Source organism: Camarhynchus parvulus, chromosome 12 (genome assembly GCF_901933205.1).
Source record: "Camarhynchus parvulus chromosome 12, STF_HiC, whole genome shotgun sequence".
Classification (NCBI taxonomy): domain Eukaryota; kingdom Metazoa; phylum Chordata; class Aves; order Passeriformes; family Thraupidae; genus Camarhynchus; species Camarhynchus parvulus.
In genome coordinates, this window is record NC_044582.1 from 7,013,936 (window position 1) to 7,036,698 (window position 22,763).

The window sequence follows — 22,763 nt, forward strand, 5'->3', positions numbered from 1 at the left end:
TCTCATGGGTCCCTTATATCCTCAGTGAAATCCTTTGCTCATTTGTTAACAAAGCTGTGGGTCTAAAACTGGAGTACTAAAAGCGATGAAATACTTCAAACTGAAAAGGGAAGAATGCCGATGAAGTGGTGACCAAATAACTGAGGCAAAATAAGAAAGAAATATACTGTATATTTGACAGAGGGGGGAAAAAAGAGGAAGACAAAAAGGTGTCTGTAACCTCAAAACAGTCAAACCTTTCTGACTGTCAGCTTGATGAGGCCTCAGTTTCTTGGCTCATGATCTGTAGCTTTAATCTCAAGTTTCCTCTCCAGCATTTTTTGGATGCTAGAAACTCCATTACAGATTGGTAGAAAATCAGTGATAAAACTTCTAAATATCACCTTATTTTCTTACACTGCTTTCCCAGTTGCCAATTTTTATAAAATGGTTTATGACTGCAATAATCCCCTCAACATCAGCTGTTATGGGAGATAATAGCCAGTTGTCAGAGCATTAACCACCCTTGACTTCACTTTGGGCCATTATGTAACAAAAGAATGAACTGGTGGTAAAGTTGCCAGGTGTATTAAATTATATGATGAATTATAGAGACTCTGTAGTGGGGATTAGCGTCCAAAAGAGACTAGTGGAGATTGCCAAAGCCATTATCTGATAGGAGTGCAGGCTGGACAAAATCCCAAGGGTGAAAGGGCAGTGCTTTATCCATTATGTCATCCTCTAATCTGTGTCTGCACCATGCACAGTGAAGTACACTGTAAATGAGTTACCATTGTTCTGTGTTACATCCTGGAACTGTGTAATAGCAGAAGTGGAGATGTTGGCAGCATTTGGTTACTTAGAATTTTGTCTGATTTTCATCTTTTCTCATGCATTCCTGCAAAAAAATTAGTTGATATACAAGGAAGTTGAGTAGAGAAGTGGCAGGAATTGTGTGAGCCTGCTTTTTCCACAGGAGCTTCAGTTAGGTCCAAGAAAGTTGGTTATGTCATGGCTTCTGCTCTAATCCCTTCCCCTTCTCTCCATCCAGACAAATTAATTTGTTTAGGCTGCTATTTTGCATTTAAGGAAGAAAATGTGTGTTCTGCATTTCAGCAAATCCTCCAGGATTTTGAAGAATGTCAATATTAGGTATGGTTGAATTATGCTTGGGTAGTTCATTTAGGCTTGACTTGTTAATGGTTTGTAATGACTGACCTGGAATCTTGCAAATCAAGAATGGAATCGAAAATTTCCTTTGCCTTTCAGATGACAGCATAGAATTTGTTCCTAGCTCAAATAAATCTATTTAATTTTACTTTGAAATAGTAATGTTGTTATGATAGAAAACTAATGTCAGGTAACATTTGAAAGTTTAAAAAAAGTGAGTTAATATTTTCCTCTGCCTCCTATACCCCATGTAATTGAAGTCATTGTACCATGGTTGGATGTACCAGTTGAATGATATAAAAAGCAGAATAAATAATTTTTTTTTAAACTCAGAAAAATAATTCTAAAATAGTTCTTCAGTAATAATTTGTAGTACTTACACAGTATTTGCAGGGGCTGTTTAAAGATTTTTATTCACACTCTCTATATAGTTGAAATGTTTATAACACAACCCCATGGGGCTCAAAGTAATTTGTTACAGTTATAACTCATGCTGAAAATAGAAGTTACATTAAAGGCAACAAGCTGGTTTGGGGTAATCTCAGGTTTTTGGATTTTTTTTTGAATAGTAATCTTTGGGATATCATTTCCTAGACCTGGTCTTAGCCAAAAGTTTAATATTATCAAAATCTGTGAGAATTGTGTTTGCTGACTTGTTAAACTGCTAAGGGAAATCTAGTACATTCATGTTACACATTGTTGTAGCACACTTAGTACGTTATTGGCTGCCTGTTTGCCATCATTAACATGTGCTGCACAGTAAGCAGGAAAGAGAGCTAGAATGGATTTGATGCTTATTAGACCTAATTTGTCTAAAGGTTTTTGTTTAGCTTTTAAATACCATTTTTTAAATGGTTATTTGATAGCATTTAACCTATTTGCTCTGCCACATCTTTACATATTATTTATTGTTAAGCTCCTGCTGTGCTGTTTGTGCCACCTGTGAAGGAACTGATCTTATTCAGTGCGGTGTGACCAATAATTAAGGAAGAGTAAAATGGCTAAAACTTGTGTCCCATGTAAAAATCCTGTCTTGTTTTGTTGGTTTTTCTGTTTTTTTTTCACAGCTATGTCAATCATCAAACTCTTTCAGGGAAACAACAAGCCCTGTGCTAACAAGCCTTGAACTGGTCACTTTCTCATCACCTCTTCTGTCCTTGCACAGTGTAAAACAGCATAATCCCATCTCTCCCTGCTACCAATATTTTTTATGTATTGGGAGCATTTTCACAGTGGGAAATTATTCTTTGTAAATCCTCAGTTTCATTATAATTTTCTGTAAATCAGCAAAGTATGTCAGCGTATTTTCAGGGCTAGAAGAAATATCCTCACTTGATGTCTCATGTAAAACATGTGGCTTGTTTGAGTTTTCCAAAAGTAACTCCCAGCAGCCCTAGACCCAGACAGCAGATCCAGAAATGCTCCTCACAGGTGAGTAGGACACTGCTGCTGTCCCCTGACCCCAGGGGATTAACTGCAGCACCATTTTCCTTTTCTCCTGCACAAATTTCTGAGGTAGGTCTGTGCTAAGAGCTGTTGGGGATATAGATATTTGGGCAAGCAGAGCTCAGCTTCTTCATGTTCTTGCAGTCTTTGCTTGCAACATCTTGTTTTCCAGTGACATAGATATCTCAATTATTTGGGGTTTGTTTTTGCTAACTGCCCCATCAGTTTTTAGGGTACAATGTATGGAGTTTCAATGTCACTGTAATACAAAACATTGTTATAAAATTGTCTGGGTACAGGGTGCAATTGCAGGAAGGAAAAAACATGAGGAAATGTATAAATGTAAACTTTCCCAGAAGAGGTATTTTGAATACAGCAGGAGGAAAATTAACAATGAAGAACCTTTTACTGAGTAACTTAACATTTCAGGATTCAATTTCATGAGGTAATGTCTTCAATTTCATGGCTTCCTTGCTCTGAGTGCACTGCAAGTTGAGGCTTTCAGCACCTCACAGGACAAAGGTCTCCAATAGGACAGGAGATACTGAGGTAGTGCTGTCTGACATTGCATCACAGGGCTTTGCACCCCTCCTCCATAGAAGTTTGTGTGCTCATTTAGATCATTGTCTTCATGGAATTTCCTCTTAACTTCTCAATGCAAATAGTTGTTTGGTTTTGGTTTATTTTACTGCTTCATAATAAAAAATGAACTGAAGTTTAAAAGAGCTATGAAAATATTTAGAGATAAATTGAAGATTCAAGAGTGACTTTATATTTCTATTTCTCTTTTCCCATCTCTGTTCATGGCCCTATATGTTATGTCCTTTGCAACAACCAGATGGGCTGAATACACTTGGAATTTGTGTTTATTTTTGGATTGATTGTGTGTGTATCACTTAAAGTTGGTACCTATAATACATCTCACACTGATACATTTTACAAGTTCAGCATTCTTCCCTTTTCAGATTTGGAAAGGTTTCTTGGGCAAAGACCTGGGGCCTGTTCAGATTTTTTTCTTGTGGATCTTGCTGGTTATGATGAGTAAATCCAGTATGTCCCTCAAAATCCTTTATGGCTGCATCCAGACTGTTCCTCACAGGAAAATGTGGGGTTGTGCCATCTCCTTAACACAGGGAGAAACAGAATTCCCCCTTTTCCCACTGGTGTCTTCTGAGGTGAGGTGTAGGAAAGGATTTTGGAGAGAGAGGACTAGGAAGATGAGAGGATGTGGAGAAGAGTGGTATTGAAGACTAATCTGGAGGTGTTGGCAAGCCCAGTGCAATGTTGGGCGGGAAGTGTGAGGTGTCTGTGAAAAACTGTCTTGAGAGCTCTCACCTTGAGAGCCCTGTAACAGTTAAATCAATTCTTGTGAGGCTGCTTAGGAGCTCAGACAATCACTTGGTCTCACATTGGTCCATTGTTCCCAGTCAGTCCATTTGCTCCTCCATGCAGAGAATAGCTGAGGTGTTCCTGGACCTCCACAGATTATCACTATGGGAACTTGAATTTTGTCCCTGTATCCCACTTAAATTCCATAGCTCTTGCCACAGGCTTATTTTTATTTCTTGCTGAGCCAGAAAAGAAAGGCTGTTTTGCTGAAGGTGTCCATGAAATAGTTTGCAGCTGCAAACAGAGGTCTGCACTGTCAGCTTCAAGCAGAAGTCCCATTTCCCCTCCCACATGGTATTTTAAGTTTCTGGGAATACTGTTTTAGCAGCTGTTTGGCACAAAGATATGAATTCACAGTTTCATTGTGTAGAATCTTGCAGATTGACTTGTCTTGCTTAGCAGAGATGGGAGAAGGTCCCTATTCTCTTTCCTACACTGCAGGTTTAATGAAGTTTCAGAGGTGAGGACAGTCCAGGGACTGCAGATCAGCCCACACATAATGGATGGAAGTGTTCAGTGGATATTTCAGATGGAGTGCTTAGCACTGAAAGAGCTGTCATTGCAGTCATCATTCTTAGCTTTCCTCACTAATGGTTGAGTGTATGCATCTCTGAGATTTTAGATAAACTTTCTATCTGGAGTTTAAAGGTTCAAACTTCAGAATATTCCCCGGCTGTAAAAGCAAGAAATTTGCTAACAATACTCTCTTATTCCTCAAAATTTGAGGGGCTGCAACAAAGAGTAGAGAGCAACCTCTTATGTAGTCCAAGCCATGATCTGTGCCTAGGTAAGGCAACAAGAATGAAAAACCAGAGACTGGAAAACCAGAGAGAAAACAAGATAAAAATACCAATATTTTATGCAGTTATGTAGCTGCTTTTGATTCAGGTGTTTTACTCAGTGCAAGATTTATGTTCAGTTTTGTCTGAACTACTGAGCTTGGAGGTTTGATGCTTTAATATTGGTTAATTCTGCTGTAGTTGGGAGTGGTTGTCAAAACAGCTTGTGACAGCTGCTGGCATGTTGTGCTTCTCACTGGTTTAGTATGGACTACTGGTGTGGACCAGAGTGCACAGAAGGTGACCATCAGAAAATGCACTGTGGAAATTAGTTGGTTGCATAATATGAATTTGATTCCACAATTTGGAACCATCTGAGCTTTTGCAGCAATCTTTTAGTGAGAAGAGGAACTGAATGGAGTCTCTTTCCAGTGAGTGACCCTTCCAGGTCAGGAATAAGACATAATAAGAAGGTTACATGTGGAAGGTTTCCACAGCTGCTGTTCTAAATATAATTAAAATACATCAATCTCAAATGGTATTCTTTGCCATTCAGTACTTGCTTCAGAAAAATATGAAGTGGGAAAGTCACAAGCTCTAATAAAGTTTCTAGTTCCATTGTCCTTTCAGTTTCTTTCAGCTCTCACTCCATATTCTGTGAACATTGGCTTAAAAACAGCAGTCTGCAGCACCTACTGTGCAGAAACAGCAAGTGTAATTGAAAAGGTTAAAGGGTAAAGTTTTTGCTCTTGGAGTAAGCTTTGCTTTGTGTTCAGTGAATCTGACATGTACAATTTCCAGTTTTGTAGATAGGATATAGAAATTCAAGACTAGTGCATCTGCCTGAGAATTTTTTCTTTCTCCAAACCTCATAGCTCATGATAAGCCTTAATATAGTTGATATAATTCTTTGCAGGTCAGGCATAGAAAATATTTTGATTCAGGTATCTCTTTCAAGTATCTTGTAAAGCTTTCAAAATTATCCAAGACTGAAGGGCTCTCTTTCTATAATGTTTTTTGCCAGAGAGGTACTTACACTCTCTGAGGCAGATTCCTTCTCTGATGGAAGTGGTCTCTTGATTCAGTCACAGCACTTGGATATTCAAAGGTGTTTTTCTCATTTGTCTTATTCTCAGTTAGCCAGAGCATATGTAGACTATGTAAATGTTGTTACTGGATCTTCTGGGATGTGCCCATAAGAACTTTGAATTTGCTCAGTCTCCCTTGACTGAACATGCTCTCCATATGGATTCAAAGGAAGTTTTAGTGTCCTAACATTCTGCTGTACCATGAGATACCAACATAGGTGCATCAGTGCGTGTCTGCATAGTGCACATATTTATTAAAGCTAATAGTTTCTACTTTGTTACTTTCTCCAAGGTCCAATAAAAACAACAGAATGAGACAGACACACCTTATACTTCCAAATCTATTATTAATTACAGAGATTATAATCATATGCCTCAGTATACATATTTATACTTACTATACATATTTACTATAATACTATACATATTTATCAGCAGACTGCACAATATTAGTGCTAAAAATATTGTTTGAGTAAAATAAACATTGGTTGTGTGAGTAAAATAAGCATTTCCTGCAATCATTTTGTAGAGCAAGATTGATTTGACACACTTCCCATTCAGTTACCTCATATGCACAAGAAGAAAATTCAGTGGCCACTATTAACAGCTTTACCTACCAACATATATTTTACCTGGGATCTAAGAATATGGATGGATATTAAATCTGGTCCCCAATGTCTAATTGATGTACAATGACAATATCAGTGGTTATTACAATGCTGTGTGTCCTGTTTTGCACCATAAATAGCCCATCACTGCACAGGTCTCATCCATGGACAGCAGTTGAACTAGTTTGAACTTATCTTCCCAATTAATGTAGCATTTATGTAATGCTGACTCTAGTTAAATTTTTATGTATTTGCAGTAAACAAATCCGTGGCCACAGTAACTTTTTTCCCGTTTATTGGTGTGATACATCCAGAATTATGACATAGAATACCTATCCAGAAGACTAAAACTAGTTTAAAAGGTGTGTAGAACCAAGCTTGTTTTGAAAAATGGGATTTAGAATGCAGAATTATTTATGCAAGTTACCAGTTCTAATAATTTATTATCATGGTCTGATTCACAAGGTGATGTTGGGTCATAGGTTGGACTCAATGATCTCAAAGGTCTTTTCCAAGCTAGTTAATTCTGTGATTCTGTGTTTCTGGGATACTTCTGCAGTGTATAGTTAATGCTTTTCACTGTAAGCTCACAGTGAATTAAGTTTATGCTGGTGGGTTCAATGACCTGATCAAATGAAACTTTTAGAAGTAGAGGAATAATCAGAATTGTTTTCCATCAGAACTGATCTCGAGGATTTTTCTCACTATTCTGAATGAAGCGTTAAACAATATTTGCAATACCTATTAATGTGTCTTTAAGGTCAATGTAGAAGGAAAACTTTAAAGAGTCAGTGGCTTTAATTTTAAAATACTTTCCTGTGATCCTGTCGTGGCTTTTTTCTTACAATACTACTATGAATAATAGTCATTCTATTAATTCATGAACAATATAGAAAAGGTATTTTAAAATTATAGTGTGACTTGTATTTCACTGTATAAAAGACTTTTTTCTTCATGCTGTCCATGGTAAACATGACTTGTATAAGATATACCATGCAAAGAGTGTAGAGGAAAGCACACAATACCTTGGGACAGGGAAGGAAACAGCACTTCATAAATTTGGATCACTCACCTTCTAGCTCTCTGTTTCATAGATTCCTTTATTTTTCAAATAATTACAATTAGCAGATTTTTATCAGATGCTTAAAATATTTTCTAGCAAAACTAAGTAAACTAGATATAGAAAATGTAGTCAGCAAAAAATCATTATAATCCTTGCAACAGTACTCTAGAGAGCGCCCATTCCTCATGGTGATCCATGTTACCAGTTTGTTGAAATTTTATTTTTGGTAGGTTATTTTGCTGCCTGTGCCTGTTATCATGCTTACTGCTCATCTGTTTAGATAAGACTGGTCTCCTTTTATTAGGAACACAGTCTAGTTTGATTCTCTATAGATTAAAGCAGATCATTAAGTATAAATCTCTCCGAGTATTCAGTCTCATCATAGGCTACTTTCAAGCATCATTTGCAGGAAGATAAAACATGACAGTGATTTATGCCGTATTTTGAGACTATAAATCTCACTGTGCACTTTCATGTGTCTTTGCAGAACAAAGAATTTCTTTATTAATGCTTTCATAGTAATCAACAAAGTATAAAAGCACCATTCTTTTGTTTAATGTTGTGTTCTTTAGAGTCTTAGAGTTGGATTATGCTGACTGTTGGACTCAAACTTGCAACACTACACCATCAGTGTGTGGACTTTTTAAACCATATAAATCACAATCCAGTTCTGTGCATATTTTATGTTTGAGAGACCGAGGAGAGTTTTGTGATTGGAATCTGGTCTCTAGGCATGATGATAACAGAAAGCACTGTGTATGCCTAGGAACAGGATGTGGCTATTAAGAAAATGGATAGAAGACCAGTGAGAAAATAGGGCGTCCCAACTGATAGTAAAGAGGGAGACTTTCAGAGTATTTTATAACTACTTCTTTGGGGAAAAAAAACTGTGGGAACTTAGTACAAAGTTAGTTTATTCTACAAATGTTATAATTTGTGAATGAGGAATCATTTGCTAACAGGAAAAATTAAGTTTTTTAAAAATTTCAAAATGAATTATATTAAGGTGCTACCTCTGACTACCTGTCTCTGTGTTGACAATGATATTGTGTCATATGAACCTTGAAAACTGAGGGGAATTATCTTGCCTGGGGTTGCAGATTCTTTATCTACAGAAGTATTTGCTAGTTAGATGCCTCTTTCCCTACATAATAAAAATTTTCTTAATTCATAAGTGCAGAACAGATTTGTCTGAAACACACCATTTTGTACTCCAATGGTTTTAGTTTATTCTTAATTACACATTAAGCATAACTGTAGTTAAAGGTCAGAAATTAAACACATTCAAAAAGATCAACCATTCTATTACACAGAACAAAAGCCACATTTTGTTAGGAAGATATTACTGGCAGAAATATATTTTTTAAGCTACTGTACTGCTTAACCAGTAATGCTTTATAGGAAGGGTTTGTCCTGTGAATTACACATCTGTATCTGAAGTTCCACTGGATATGTTTTAAATGCAGTAATAATTGATTTATCTTTTGCATTTTACTTTCAGGTCCGTATTTTTACCTATCTGATTGGAAGAGAAGCTGCATTTGCTGATAACCTGAAGTGGATGGCCTGTGCCAACAAAGGTTGGTTAAACTTCTTCTGTGCAATCCTTGTTTTCAGAACCCCTGAGCTGAGCCCTCCTGCACATCTGACCCTTCTATAGATATGGTGTCACTGGCAACTAATCACAGAGGATGGGTTGTTTTCTTTCTCCCAGAAAATGAAAATACTTAATTATCTTGTAACGTACAATTTAAAGAGCAAAACCCCCTAATTTGAAATTTTCTTCCTTAACATAGGTATGAAGCTTTTGAACTATGTGGTCTTAATTTTTTTTTTCAGAGAACAAACTAATTTCAAAGCATTTGTTCTCTTCTATCTGTTATTACTCAGAGTGAGTTTGGTTTCTAAGAACATTGGGTACAATCCTGCGGAGTTAGGCATGGTATGTAAAACACCAGACATCCTGTCCCTTGAGGAACTGACAGTGTAATTGAAAAAAACTGGTTTATATCCTTTAAGGAAAAGAGCATTAAAACATTTGAAATGCTGAGATGCTGCAGTAAAAGGATTGACTAGTATAAGTAGGAATGATTCAGGAAAAAACCAGCCCCAAACCCCAATTAATCTTCAGGTTTTCCTTTTTCTTTCCTCTTGGAAAAAAAAAGTTCTTTTTTTCCATTGTGCCACATTACATTATGATGAATTGCATCAGGTGCTATCCATTTAGTCATTATTTCTTTAACTACTGTTATGTCCAGCTGATGGAAATTACTCAGTTTGAAGTCTTGTCTTAATCAGCTAATATTACACCATAATTTAGTTTAAATAACAGTATAAGAATCCTTTGAAGCATCTTTTTTGAAGACAATTTAATCAACATAATCTTTTAACTTTTTAGCCCAGCTCTGCAAATTCATAAAGATCTAAGTACAGCAACTCAGAAATTAGGACCAGGCAATGGAGGCAGCCCTAGCAGATCATCTGGTCCACGTCTTCCTTATTCCCACAGGGGAAAAGTGGTCACCTTTGTCATTCTTCAGGACCACTTTGTTCTTTTCAGAGCCATGTTGCTTTGAGTCAGAGTCTTACTCATATGAATCAACTAAGCAGCTTAATGACTGTTGCACCTATAAATTTATTTCCCTCTCAGTTTAATAGTTACAATACCTGCTCTCTGATAGCTTATAATGTAAAAAATCTTCTACCTCTAATTTTTTTTTTTTGGCTTTGAAAATCACAATTGGAAACAGCATGTCATGGTCAGACAGTTCAGGTTTAGATTTTTCCTTGCAGTTTTCACTTACAGCTTGTCCATTTTTATTTCAGTGAAACGAGGGATTACAGCACAACAGATGAGGAGTGTATTAAAGCTGGTCTAAAGACTGGCTGAATAGCAGGACTGCAGTTTACTCCTTGTGTGGGTGGGCCAAAATTTGTTGTTGTCACTGAGGGTGAATGACCCTAAAATCAATTTTCCTTGCAGTGATTTTCCCCTTGGAAGCACAGCATAGATGAAGGCTGTTTGCAGGGTTTCCAGCTGACTGGACTGTGCTCAGCAGCCCTTTCCCTCAAAATGGGTCACAGGGGAAATTCACACCACCTTGCAAAACTTCTTCAGCCTCTAAATTCTGATTGTGAAACCTTGAAAAACCCCAAGCATGTTTTTCTGTTACATTTTTCTGTTTAAGTAGGGCGTACCTAGAGGGAGCTTGCTTAATGAAGCAAAACACCAAATCATTTTAAATACATTAAAACATTCAAGATCCCCAAAATCCCTCTAGAGTGGTTTGTGGAATTTGCAGCGATTTACTCTTCTGTATCATAAACAAGTGCATATTAAGGAAAACAGGATTTACTAAGTTCTGAAGTGGACAAAGGTGGAAATTTCCTAGTGCTGAGTGTGCATGTGCCAGATGTTAGCAGTAACATCTAGAACTTAGAAATGGCAGGCACTGCCTTTCCCTCAGCATCACTTCCAGCAGAAAGCTGTAGAGATAAAGCTGAGAGTTAATGCATTACTTGCTGACCAAACAGCTGGGATTAATTTTTTTTTTCTTTTTTCAGTAAAATTCACTATTGCAGTAGCAATTTGACAGCCTCTGTTTTACTTATTTGGTTTTTTAAACATTTTGTCCCGGGTCATCGCTGTGCTTGGCATATTATGAAATGGACAAAAGGCTGGATTCATCAGTGCAAAGGAGCAGAGGCTGAGAGAGCAACACAGAAAAAATGCTTCACGTGTCAGGGAGCTGGTGGTGGCTCCAGCTCAGGCAGAGGACAGATGAGCCCCGAGGCAGGCTGTGCCCCAGCTGGAGCAGTTTATAGAGCATTGTGTCGGCAGAGGAGAGCTCTGTGCAGGAAGCCCCCCTGACATCCATTCCCATTATTAGCATGACCCCAGCCCCTCGTGCACGGGGGCTCTGGGGCGGCAGGCAGCCAGTCACTGAGCCTGTTCACCTGCTCCTGGACTCCTGGGGGAAAGGGGCAACCTCCATGGGACTTTTACAGCTGCACGAAACAATGAATTCACTCCTTAGTCCTTACCCAGAGGATTTTTAAATTGTGCTATTGTATTGCAAGAGCATTGCGTCTCTTTTGCACAGTGCCCAGGAAACGAGCTGCTCTCCATGTAGAAATCAGCTGGAGGCGTTTTGAAAAGTTATCAGTCTAATGGTGGACATTTTAGAGAAAAACAAGCCAAACATGCAGGGACTGTGTAATGGGGAAAGGCAGCCCACATGCAGAGCATAAGTGTCTGTCTTTTACCACATTATTATACATCTCTCATGCTCGTCATTACCAAATCTTACCCATTTCCTTCACGAGTATTTTCCTGCTGAAGAGGAAAAAAAAGGTAGTGCTGACTGTGAGGGGGCTCTGAGGTGGCGTAATTCACACACCAGGGAACTGAGGAGCAGGTGTTGGAATGCAAAAACTGGAGCATGGGTTTGCTGCTCTTGCTGACATGGTCTCAGCAGCTGTGCACAAGGAGCTCAGAGCAACTCTTTACCTTGACTATGTATTGACATTTTCACCAAATTAAAAGGACCAAATAAATAAAATTCCTTAAACAGAATATTGAATATTTTAATAGTATGAATAGTACATATGAGTAAGAATGCCATACTAGGAATATTTGAGATCATACTACAATCAAATTAGTTTAAAAAACCACAAACAATGCATTCCTTCTCCTTTTTATTATTAAATTGAAGATATCCATTAGGATACTGATCCAACTTGTTTCATTTTATAGATCTCTACTAAAAAATCTGTTCTTTCACTGTGCCTTAATTCACACACAGATAAAATTCATGCAGAAACATCCATTTTGTAGCATTTGAATTATGGGCTGGTGTATTGATTCAGAAAGTTCTGGATTCAGACAGACCATCTTTACTGTCTTGCCAAAATTGCCCCATCTAGAAAAACACAGCTCAGAAGTTCCTTGCAGCTGCCATGTTTTCTGCTGAGCTTAATAAAGCTTAATATTGCAGCTCCACAGAAGCTGTGATCTTGTCAAATGATTAAAATTGTAGTGAGGCCTCTTTCATGTTGGTCTTTTCTCATTAACAGAAAGTAAATGAAGGCAAGTGATGCATTTAAATAAGGCCTGATGAAATTTTAGCCTTGAAATTTGTCAGTCCTTCATCACTATTGCATGATGTGGGCTCCAGATGCCAAGGTTGTGATGTGTAAGGATATTTGACATCTAAGCACTGAGAAGGGAGTGGTGACAGCTCAAATAGCTGAAGCCTCTGCTGTTCTCAATGCTGTCAGGTTGGAAGAGATGCTTTAAAGCATTCACAAGGCTGGGATCACCTAAGCACACCATTCTAGTTGTAGCCTACATTTTCTGTGACCCGCCACGTTTGTGAATGACGTATTGCTTTTTTAATTTCAGTCACACTGTGTAGGGATGAATGTTTCAGAGCACATGCGATGAACATTCTGTAGTTCTACTCCATCATGTTTCTTGAAATGGGAAGAAGTGGGTGAGATATAGTTGGGCAAAGATAATACTGGTTCTAAATATTAAAGCAGACAGCCATAAAAGAAAAAAGCCCAAACCATTAAGCAAAAAATGTGGTCTTGAGATGAAAGTTTAGTACAGACAGTGCACTGTTGCAAACCCTGGCCTTGAGGGCTGCCCAAAGGTTTCACAGGCATCTGTTTTCACCAATTATTACTGGTTGAGGTTGCTTCTGATGAAACATTCTTCTTCTGTATCTTCTTTTTGGAAATAAGCAAAAAGCACGACAGACATAAACCACGTCGTGCTTCTTCTTGAAAACCTCTTTTATTTGTTCTCTCTGGTTTCTCACCTGGAATTGTGTGTTTTCACAGGGTTTTTTACTCAGATCTCTACCCTGGCTGACGTGCAGGAGAACGTTATGGAATATCTCCATGTTCTCAGCCGCCCAAAGGTCATTGACCAGGAGCACGATGTCGTGTGGACTGAAGCATACATTGACAGCACTGTAAGTCTGCATGATAAACCAAAAATATTGTGCTAGAAACAATCATTATGAATCTGCTTTCTGTTGTTGGAATGTGCAGTGTAAGAATTGGGACGTGGTATCTTTATGCTGCAAGCAAATAATTCAATATTACTGAGCATTAGTAGATATTTATACATTGTAATTATATAGAAAATACTGAAACAAACATGACTTACAGGATAATTTTAAAGTTTTTGATGTCCAAACATACATTTCTTGTATTAATCAAAAATGGGCATTGAACAGATATTGATTATGTTGAGTAAACATTTTTTCTATATGTTTTAGAACATGTCAATGAGTATGTGGATATAAAGACTGACAAGAATCAATAGTTTTAGTGTAGAAAGGCAACTCAACATCCAACTATGATATCTTGGGAAGAATATTGAGAAGATTCTGTCTTTTGAAGTATATTGAATGGGTGATATGTTAAAATAATTGTCATAATTTTCCAATTTTATCGTGACACCCTTGTGAAATAGTAGAGTTAAAGCACAACTTTCTATTGTGCAGTGACTGAGCTCTTGTGGTACTTCTGTAGCATGTGTGGTAAATCATCAGATTTGCAGGTAAATGTTGTTAATTTCCATGGATTGGTCTGAAACAGAGTTTTATTTATTTTCTTTTGCTTACTATGTTTCCTTTGTTCCAATTAAAATATTTTGGTTAATGTATTATCCATAGAACAAGAGTCTGTGCAAATGTCTGCCATTTAGTACAGGAGATGCCAAATATTCAATATAATGGATAGAAGATCACAAATTTCTCATGACACAGATGTTTATTTCTTCCTATTCTAATTGCTTACTTGATGGGTGAGGTGGGAGAATCTCACCAGCTTCACTCTGATATTTGGTGGGTTTTGTTTGCTTTGAGTCTGTGTTGCTTCTAGATGGTTCAGTCTTAAACGTGTATAAAACCACCCTGGGAATAGAGCTTTTATTTCATTTCACAATTGTTTAGGCCTTTTATAGTCTTCATTTGTGACCATGGGTAAGGTAAAATAAGTATTTAAACTGCAGTTATAAAGGAGAAACAAAAAGTTAATTGCTTTAGAGGGGAATTAACTTATCTTTGTTTCCTTTTAAAAAAATTGTATTAATCCACTCTCCCCTTTGCGCTCTTCCTTTTATTGAGCCATAAGAGGAGATGAACAGAAAATATGTTTTATTACTGTGCCTTCAGGGCATGCCACAAGATGGGGAGATGACCAGGAGAATCTTGTTCTCATTCACTTTATTTTTTTAAACACTTGAAGTGATCAGTGTGTGAATGTTGAAGGGAGGTTGTGTGTTTGCTAGAGAGAGTTGCAGGAAGACACTCAGGTAAGGGGTGTCCTGGTGCAACTCTCTTTTTCTTTTTTTGCCTATGAATCATTCACTAATAGAATTGTAAACAGAATCTTCCTCCTTTCTCCATACCAAGTCATCCCCTCTACCCACCAACAGAGTGCAAATTACTCTCTCAGAATTAATTTGACACTTTACTCTTGCTTTTGCCTGTTAATCTGTATTTCCTCGATCTTTGCAGGGAGAAAAATACTCATAAAAATTAGTCTAACTTTCAGGGATTCTCCTGTAGGTAATGGAAAAGCTAAGGGAAATTAACAATTTAATGTTGTGTGAAATGCTAAGTGAATACAGCAGCGATGAGTAAAAGCAAGTGGATTTAAGAACACTAGAGGGAGTGTAGAGAGGGAATCTTGAGAAAACCAGAAAATCAGGCAATGGAGCTGTGACAATCTTGAATAATAGAACTGCTTGAATCCAAACAAAATGTCTTTTGATGCAGTCAAAACACTTCCAGGTTCTTCTCTTTATCTCCTCTTGTTTTCCTACTATCTTGACTAAACTAATCAATGTCACTCAACACATTCACACACATATATAAATATATATACATATACCCATATAAATATATATACATAGATATAAATATATACACACCTGCACTTATGTACATACATGCACGAATATATTTTAAGTGCATGAAAGCTCCATTCAGGCCCCTAATGGGTTGGATTCTATAAGAAAAGATTGAAAAAGAAAATGCCATTATCTGCTTCCTTGCAAACTACCTTCTTCCTCCCTCCTCCATCATTCTTCCCACAAAAAACCAAAAAAAACCCCCTAAAAACCAAAAAACCAAAACCACAAAAAAAAAAAAACCCAAACAAAAACCCAAACCAAACAGGCAAAGCAACAGGATAAATTAGGGTATATAATACAAAATATACAATAAAAAACTTGAAAATAGAAATGAAGAGAACCTTTTACCAAACCAGGATTGCTTCTGCCTCAGCTGAGTGCTGCTGCCTGAGTGCTATTTTCAGAGACAGATTCCCTGGCCATCTCTAGTGCTTTGACATTGGAAGTGCTGTAAAAATAATCTTCTCCATCCCATAACTGGTTGATTTTCACAGACAGTTTGTGTGGCTGCTGCTTGGACCTCTCCCAGTTAAAAATATTAGTGTATTTCCAGGCAGCTTAAATGTTCTTCTCACCCAGCAGTGTGCGAACAGCCAGGGTTAGATTCCCAGGGCTACATTTCCATGGTTGCACTCAGTGTCACTGTGCCCTGACAGCATGGAATATCCTTCCCCCAAACAGCAGAGCTAACTGGCCAGCTGTGCTGGTTCTGAGCAAGCAACATTAGGATAGAAAATACTTCCCCTGTCACCCCAGACTGTTCTCATCCAGTATTTGTGCAGGACAAAGGCATCTGTGAAAGCCAGAAGTTAGCTCATTTAAGTGTTACCATTTAGGAATATTCCCAGAAGAGGTTTGCTTCTAAAACAAAGCATCTAATTCCTGTGTCTGTTCACCTTTTCTGTAAGAGGATGTCTGCAAAATGTTCATACAGCTGCCTCTTCAACATGGCTTTGGCATTCCTGAGGAGCTTCACATACTATTAGAAAAATTACAACTTTTATAGAAGTGGAAATCTCTGGCAAGGTGTCATATGCAGAAAGCATGACATGGAACAACCTTTATGTGGGTCAGGGATGTGTCCTTTGGCGCTGTCAGGATTGCTGGTTGATGTAAAGCAACTGAGACGAGGACTCTCTGGTGACTCCATGCTTCCCTTTCTCCTGTCCCTGGACTTTTTTCTCTCCCCAGTGTTTCCTGTCTTTCTGAGAGATAACCAGAGAGCTTCTACAGGCACTTTTAGTTACCCTTCATCAGAAAATTAGTTGCATTTATTTCCTTTAAACCCAGGATTTCATGTTGGAAATATGATTATCACTGTATAAAGCCTCATTTCTTTCTAAACCAAGACTTTTGACATAGGAATGATACAATTTTAATAAGTGTCACTGGCTCTTGGAGAAACAACAGATTCCTGAAAAAACCTGAATTTAGGTCTGTGGGGAGCTGAACTGGTTGTACTTGGTTTTGGTACTCACCTTGGAAACAGTCTAGAGGATTATCTTGGGCTAATTCTAAAGTCAGCTTTAGAATAATTGGGAATGCTAGTCCTGTAATAGCCCAGTAGCTGAAGTGCTGCCAATGCCTTCAGGCTAAAATGTAGGAATTGAATTATGTGATATGTACCAGCCAGCCTCCTGTCTTCTGATTGAGAGTCCTCTGACTCCAAATTCCACACCTTTCCTTAGAGTTGTTCTCTTTTCCATTTGTTCTTCTCTACTCAGCAGTTTGACACATAGCACAAGTGGGTGAGCTTTGTTGGATCTATGGAATTCTGTAAGAAAGGGTCTTTGGGCTGTCAAGAGTGAGAGGTCAGGTGGAAGATTCTTAACTGTGGAGTTTATTGGGAGAAGAAATTGTCTTGCTGCCTGTTCCTGTTCGGCTGTACAGCCCAGAGATGCTGTACAGGTTGTTGCAAAGGTTGCAGATGGGATACCTGTGTCCTAGACAGTGAGGTCTGGACATCACTCCTACAGAAGAGTCTCAACACAACTTTTCTGTTAAAAAATGGGTCACAGTTGGATCTGATGTCAGTCCTTCAACATTGCTAAGGCCCACAAGCATGTAATGGTTCAGAAAATAAAATAACTTAATGAATGCTTTAAAAAAAGGAGTTTTGTGAGTGATAGCTTTCAAATATAAACAGAAAGGAATTCTAGAACTATCACAGTATTTCAGGGAGGCAACAGTTTTAAAGTAGTCAGTGACTTTTAAGCATGCATCTATAGCGAGTCAATAACAGTGAATATTTTGGAAGGACAAGGAATATGGTCTGGGCATCAAAATATTCAAGTGCAGCAATACATAGAGGTCATCAGCAAAGGACCTACTTGGATCTTTGTTAACTCTTCCTGGTGGAATTTGTTCCTCATAAGTGTACCTGAATATATCCTCTGGATCTAATGGACTGTTGAGCTCATCTTCAGGCTGTTGGTCTCCAGCTGGGAGCAGATTCAGGCAAACATTGCCTCGCTGTCTCAGTTTCCAATCAGAGAAGTTCTTTGCTTGAAAAGAGAAAATTATTGCTTCCCCGAATATTTTGGGATGAATGTCTGATGCTCCAGAATTTAAGAGTTCATTTAAAGCAGCAATGTTCTGAGTCATTACAGGTCATGGTTCATCATAATATGAATGGTGGGTGCTTTTGCACTTTGTAATTTCCTTCTGTGTCAGAGTACCATGTGCTCATTCTTCATTTGCATTATCCCTCATTCTGTTATGGTTTTTAGTTCAATTCTACGGTTTCTATTGTATATATGTGTATTTGTAAATATAAATATATTTTCCCCATTTCTTTATTTTTATGAAAGAGGTAATATTTGACAGTATTTGCTGATCAAGAGACTGATGCTATCCTAGGAAGGCAACCAAGAACCTTATTTCTCTTTATGGGGCAGTAAATGGAGACATCTCCACTGAAGTAAAGCCTTTAATAGCCATTTCTAAAATGGTTGTGATGGGTGTTGCAATTACATTATTATGTGGATTGTAAAATAAATTCATCTTCCTCCTTTAAAAAGATGATGAAGAAGATGAATTTATTCATCTTCCTCCTTAAAAAAAAAATCAAGTACTATGCAGGCATACTTTTTACTCTGGTCCAAGTTCTGTACAGAAATGCAGCAGCAGTTATAGGAAGCTCATGCCTCTCAACTGTCACAGCCACATCAGAATCCAGAATGCTTTGTGCATGAAAATTTAAATTCTGGGATACAGTTCTGACAGAGGAGAATTATAAACTAGTTCCAGAGAGGCACTATATATATATATATATATGTATATGTGTATGTATATGTATGTATAAGTGTGTATATATATATATATATATGCGTGTGTGTATATATATGGACAGAGTTATACAAAAAGGTTCTCCAGACTGAAAGCTGTTACTCTAGGCATATTTTTTTATCCAGGACTTTCTGGTGAGATATTAAAATGCTGTTTAGTGCTTCTTCCATTCACACAGTTTTCTTTGTGTTCAATGCACAGAAGAGCTTTTATGAAGTAGCAAAAATAAAATAGTACCCCATTTCCACTCGCATCTATTCCCAGAGATATCTTCAACTACTTTTGGTGGCACAAGTTAATTGTGCTATTATAGTAAGTGGGTGTATTTAGCATTTCTGTAACAGTAAAGGTTCCCCAGGCCTCAATTTCAAAAAAGTAAATTCTAGATTGCAGTACTGGTAGGCATTAAAATGCATCAGTGTGTTCAGGATGCTCAGGCATATCTAAAGTAAGTAAATATTGGTAATCACTGCAGAACAGAATGTCAGCAAGTGTCATTAATCAGCAGCTGAGATAAGAAAATTTGCGCACAGTAGTTTTTCTTTTTTTTAGTACACTAAGAACTAGAAATCCGTGTTTCTTTTTTTCCAATCCCACTTTGGATTTGGTTACATGCTCTAACCTTCCCTTTGTGGCCAGCATCTCCTAATCTCTAAGAATTTACAAGTCTTTATCAGAGAATGTCATCACCTCCAAGTGCTTCTGAGGGTTCCCATGGGAATTTCCTTTTCTCACTTTGACATTTGAGTGAATTGGTTTAGGGAAGAAAAATCCCATGCATGGATATCAGGCCTTCCACCAGATAGGATTGTTCATAAAATAAGGTTCTTCAAGCTCTGCTTCATCTCCTATAGATCTCAGTGATCTTTTGATCAGATCTCAGTGGTTTTTGAAGGTTCTGATATGGGAGAAAAGCAGAAAGTAGCACAGGAAATGCCTTTGATTCAGCACTGCAGTTTGGATTAATTTTCCTGGAAAAATACAGCAGTTCTGACCATTTCACCTTGAGGCTTCCATGGGACCACAGTTGCAGTTCAGAGCTGCAGCAGTGACAGCCTGACGTGTCTGGTCTGGGACCTCGGGGGTCTGGGACAGTGCTTGAGCCATTGGCACTGCTGATCCATGCAGCTGCTTGTGCACACACTTAAAAACCTGTAGGAACACGTTGTGTGCACATTTATAGGGAGGTGCAATGTCCCTTTTTGCTGGTGATTGGTGCACTGTCTGTGGAAATCTTCATTGACACTCTCATAAAAAAAGGAAGCATTTGAGTCAAGGCTTTTATGAGTTCTGTGGCCCAAAATTTTCAGTTGCTATAATTAAGTATTCTCATTTTCTCCCAAACAGTTCTAATGTGTTTGTTTTACTGCTGGATCTAGAATAAATGAATTATCATGAAACACACAAACTGTTTCAAATTCAGTAAGATCTGTGTCAACTGACAAAAAACAGAATGAGTTCTGGAGATAGTCAGTGAATGAACCTCTAAACTGAATAGAATTCATGCACTCCAATTGTCTTTCAGATGCAGCTCAAAACAACAATGGATGTTGTTCTTTTATGTTAGGAAATGAACATCTGATTTACTCCTGCTCAGCAGCAGCATGCTCATCAGTGCAGGGAATGTTTCCTGCCATTTATATTTGTGCTTAGGTCCCACATTCACACACCAAGACAAGAGTCTGGCTGTAGTGTGTCCCAACAAAACACAAATTGAGACCCCAGAAATCAAAACTGGGGCATGTACAGGAAAATAAAGCCCAAAAGGACCTAGTGGGGATATGGATTCTTAAAATAAGAATGATTATTCCGTGGAAACAGAGTACATGCAAATAAGGCTTCATCACAGGGAGCACCTATGCACACATTATGGACACAAGAATGTGTATCTTTCAGCTTTTTGAAGGAAACTCCTTCTTTTGATAAATTACATGTTTGTTTTCCTCCACTGCTAATGCTGGAACTTTACAGTATTAGGGCAATTTCCAATAATTGCATTAAGCAAAGAATATTACTACAGAGAGCTAATTGCTAGTTGTCAAAGTCACAGGAAAACTGTTGTAAGGAAATAGCAATACTTAGTTTAATGAATTAACACTTTTCATGTGTATTTACATGGCATTTACACTGTAAAATGCTATAAGTGATACATCAAAAAGATGTTTAAAACATCAAAACCAAAACTAAAAGTCCTGTACTTAAAGAGGAACATAAAATTTCCTGCTGGGGATGTGGAACATGGAATGCCATCTGTATTACATGGCACTGAGAAAACTGATTATGTTTGGACCTCTATTTCATAGCAGATGGGTTCATTAAATTTAATAGCCTCCAGAGCCTTTAGAAACAGTGCTAAAAACATGTGGAACATGCTGAGACACTTCACTTCTCGCCCCACAGTCATTATAACTCTGGCACAGACTATAAATATTACACTACTTTATTTCCATTGAATCGGATTACTATTATAATTATTTTTCATACGGTACATTTACATGAGAAATGCAGAATGCAATTTGTTCTCTTCAAACTTTGAGATATGCAGTTGATGTTTTAAAATGCATTTTACAGTTCTTTGCGCTTGGAGGCTTTTATATAGAATTTATTTTTATCTTCCTGCGACATCAGGAAGCAGCTGTAACGCCACAGCAAAGCTGGATCTTAAGCAGCCCTGCTCCCAGTGTGGTGCAAATAAGACAAGCATTAGGTTAACCAATTGAAGGGAAATCACAGGAATGTTACATCTTGGCTTTTAGCTATAAATTGCCAAAAAATTCTCTTTTCTAGTATTTTATTATTTATATGATGAGGTAACTTCAGTTTGACCTTGGTCTCTGTTCATCTTTTATCACTGGATGAAAGACAGATTAAATATCTAATTTTGAATCAGATTAGTTCCTACAGAAATATTGCTTTAAACAAAGTAAAGTCTCATCTCTTTTTGAAATATTCTCAGTATTTGATAGATTTATTTTGCTATTTGATGGATGGTTTTCCTACTTAGTTTTTTTATTTTAAATAATACTTCCAATGAAAACAAGTAAGTTTTACCATGTTTAAGTGCTTTGACCCCTGTCTAACCTTCTTCCACATTTTCATTTACTACATGTTCTAATGTTTAAACTAAATTACAGTTGAATTGTCCTCCTTGATAATTTTTTTTTCTAAAGATAACTGTTTTCCAATACCCATATCAGCTTGTTCTTGTACAATGTAATTATCTTCTCTTTCCACTTCCTTTCCTGCAGAATCCTGTGACTATCCTGTCTTTTACTGTTCTTCTAAGGGCACTCTTGGTTTTGGGCTGTCCTAATAGTTTTAATGTGTATTTTCTCCTTCTTCATATCACTGACTTCAACTCCAATTTTGCCACTGACCACTGCTGATATTATTATCATGACCTGCCAATTTAAATAAATCACCAAAGTCCTGCCACAGTAGATGATGGATGATTACAGAATTAAATAATCATTCCTTCCTCTTATAATTTATATTTAAAGTAATAGGTAAGAATGACCAGTTGCTTTAAAAGGGCCGAGAATGAAAGGACATAGTAAGACAGGGTAGGTCAATGCAATAATTGATTACTGGTCTTTCAAACAGTAGTGCCCACTTCAACAGATTTCCCACACAAGTCTCTAGGTCTCAAGAATCGTGGACTTCTTGCTTCTGTTTGGTTAAACTTGATTTCATGGAATTCTATTAGGAAGAAATGTTTCCTAACATCCAGTCTAAACCTCCCCTGGTGAAACTTGAGGCTGCTTCCTCTTGTCCTGTCACTTGGTACTCCTGGGAGAAGAGACGACCCTCACCTGGCTACAATTTCCTTTCAGATCCATAAGCTCCCCCTGAGCCTCCTTTTCTCCAGGCTAAACACCCCCAGCCAGTCCCAAGGAGGTTTGTGCTCCAGCCCCTTCCCCAGCTCCCTTGCCCTTCTCTGGACACTCCAGCCCCTCAATGTCTTTGTGTAGTGAGGGGCCCAAAACTGAACCCAGGATTTGAGCTGTGGCCTCAGCAGTG

The 22,763-nt window shown here is 37.8% G+C and overlaps 1 protein-coding gene across 3 annotated transcripts in view; it reads left to right on the plus strand.

Moving 5' to 3' along the window:
• The window catches only part of CACNA2D3 (calcium voltage-gated channel auxiliary subunit alpha2delta 3), a 385,648-nt gene that overhangs the window by 237,268 nt on the left and 125,617 nt on the right, over positions 1-22,763 (plus strand). For all 3 annotated transcript variants that reach the window (XM_030956482.1, XM_030956483.1, XM_030956484.1), the window contains 2 exons: positions 9,024-9,102; positions 13,370-13,503. In XM_030956482.1, the coding sequence (XP_030812342.1) occupies positions 9,024-9,102; positions 13,370-13,503 (213 nt within the window). The remainder of the gene's footprint in view (positions 1-9,023; positions 9,103-13,369; positions 13,504-22,763) is intronic.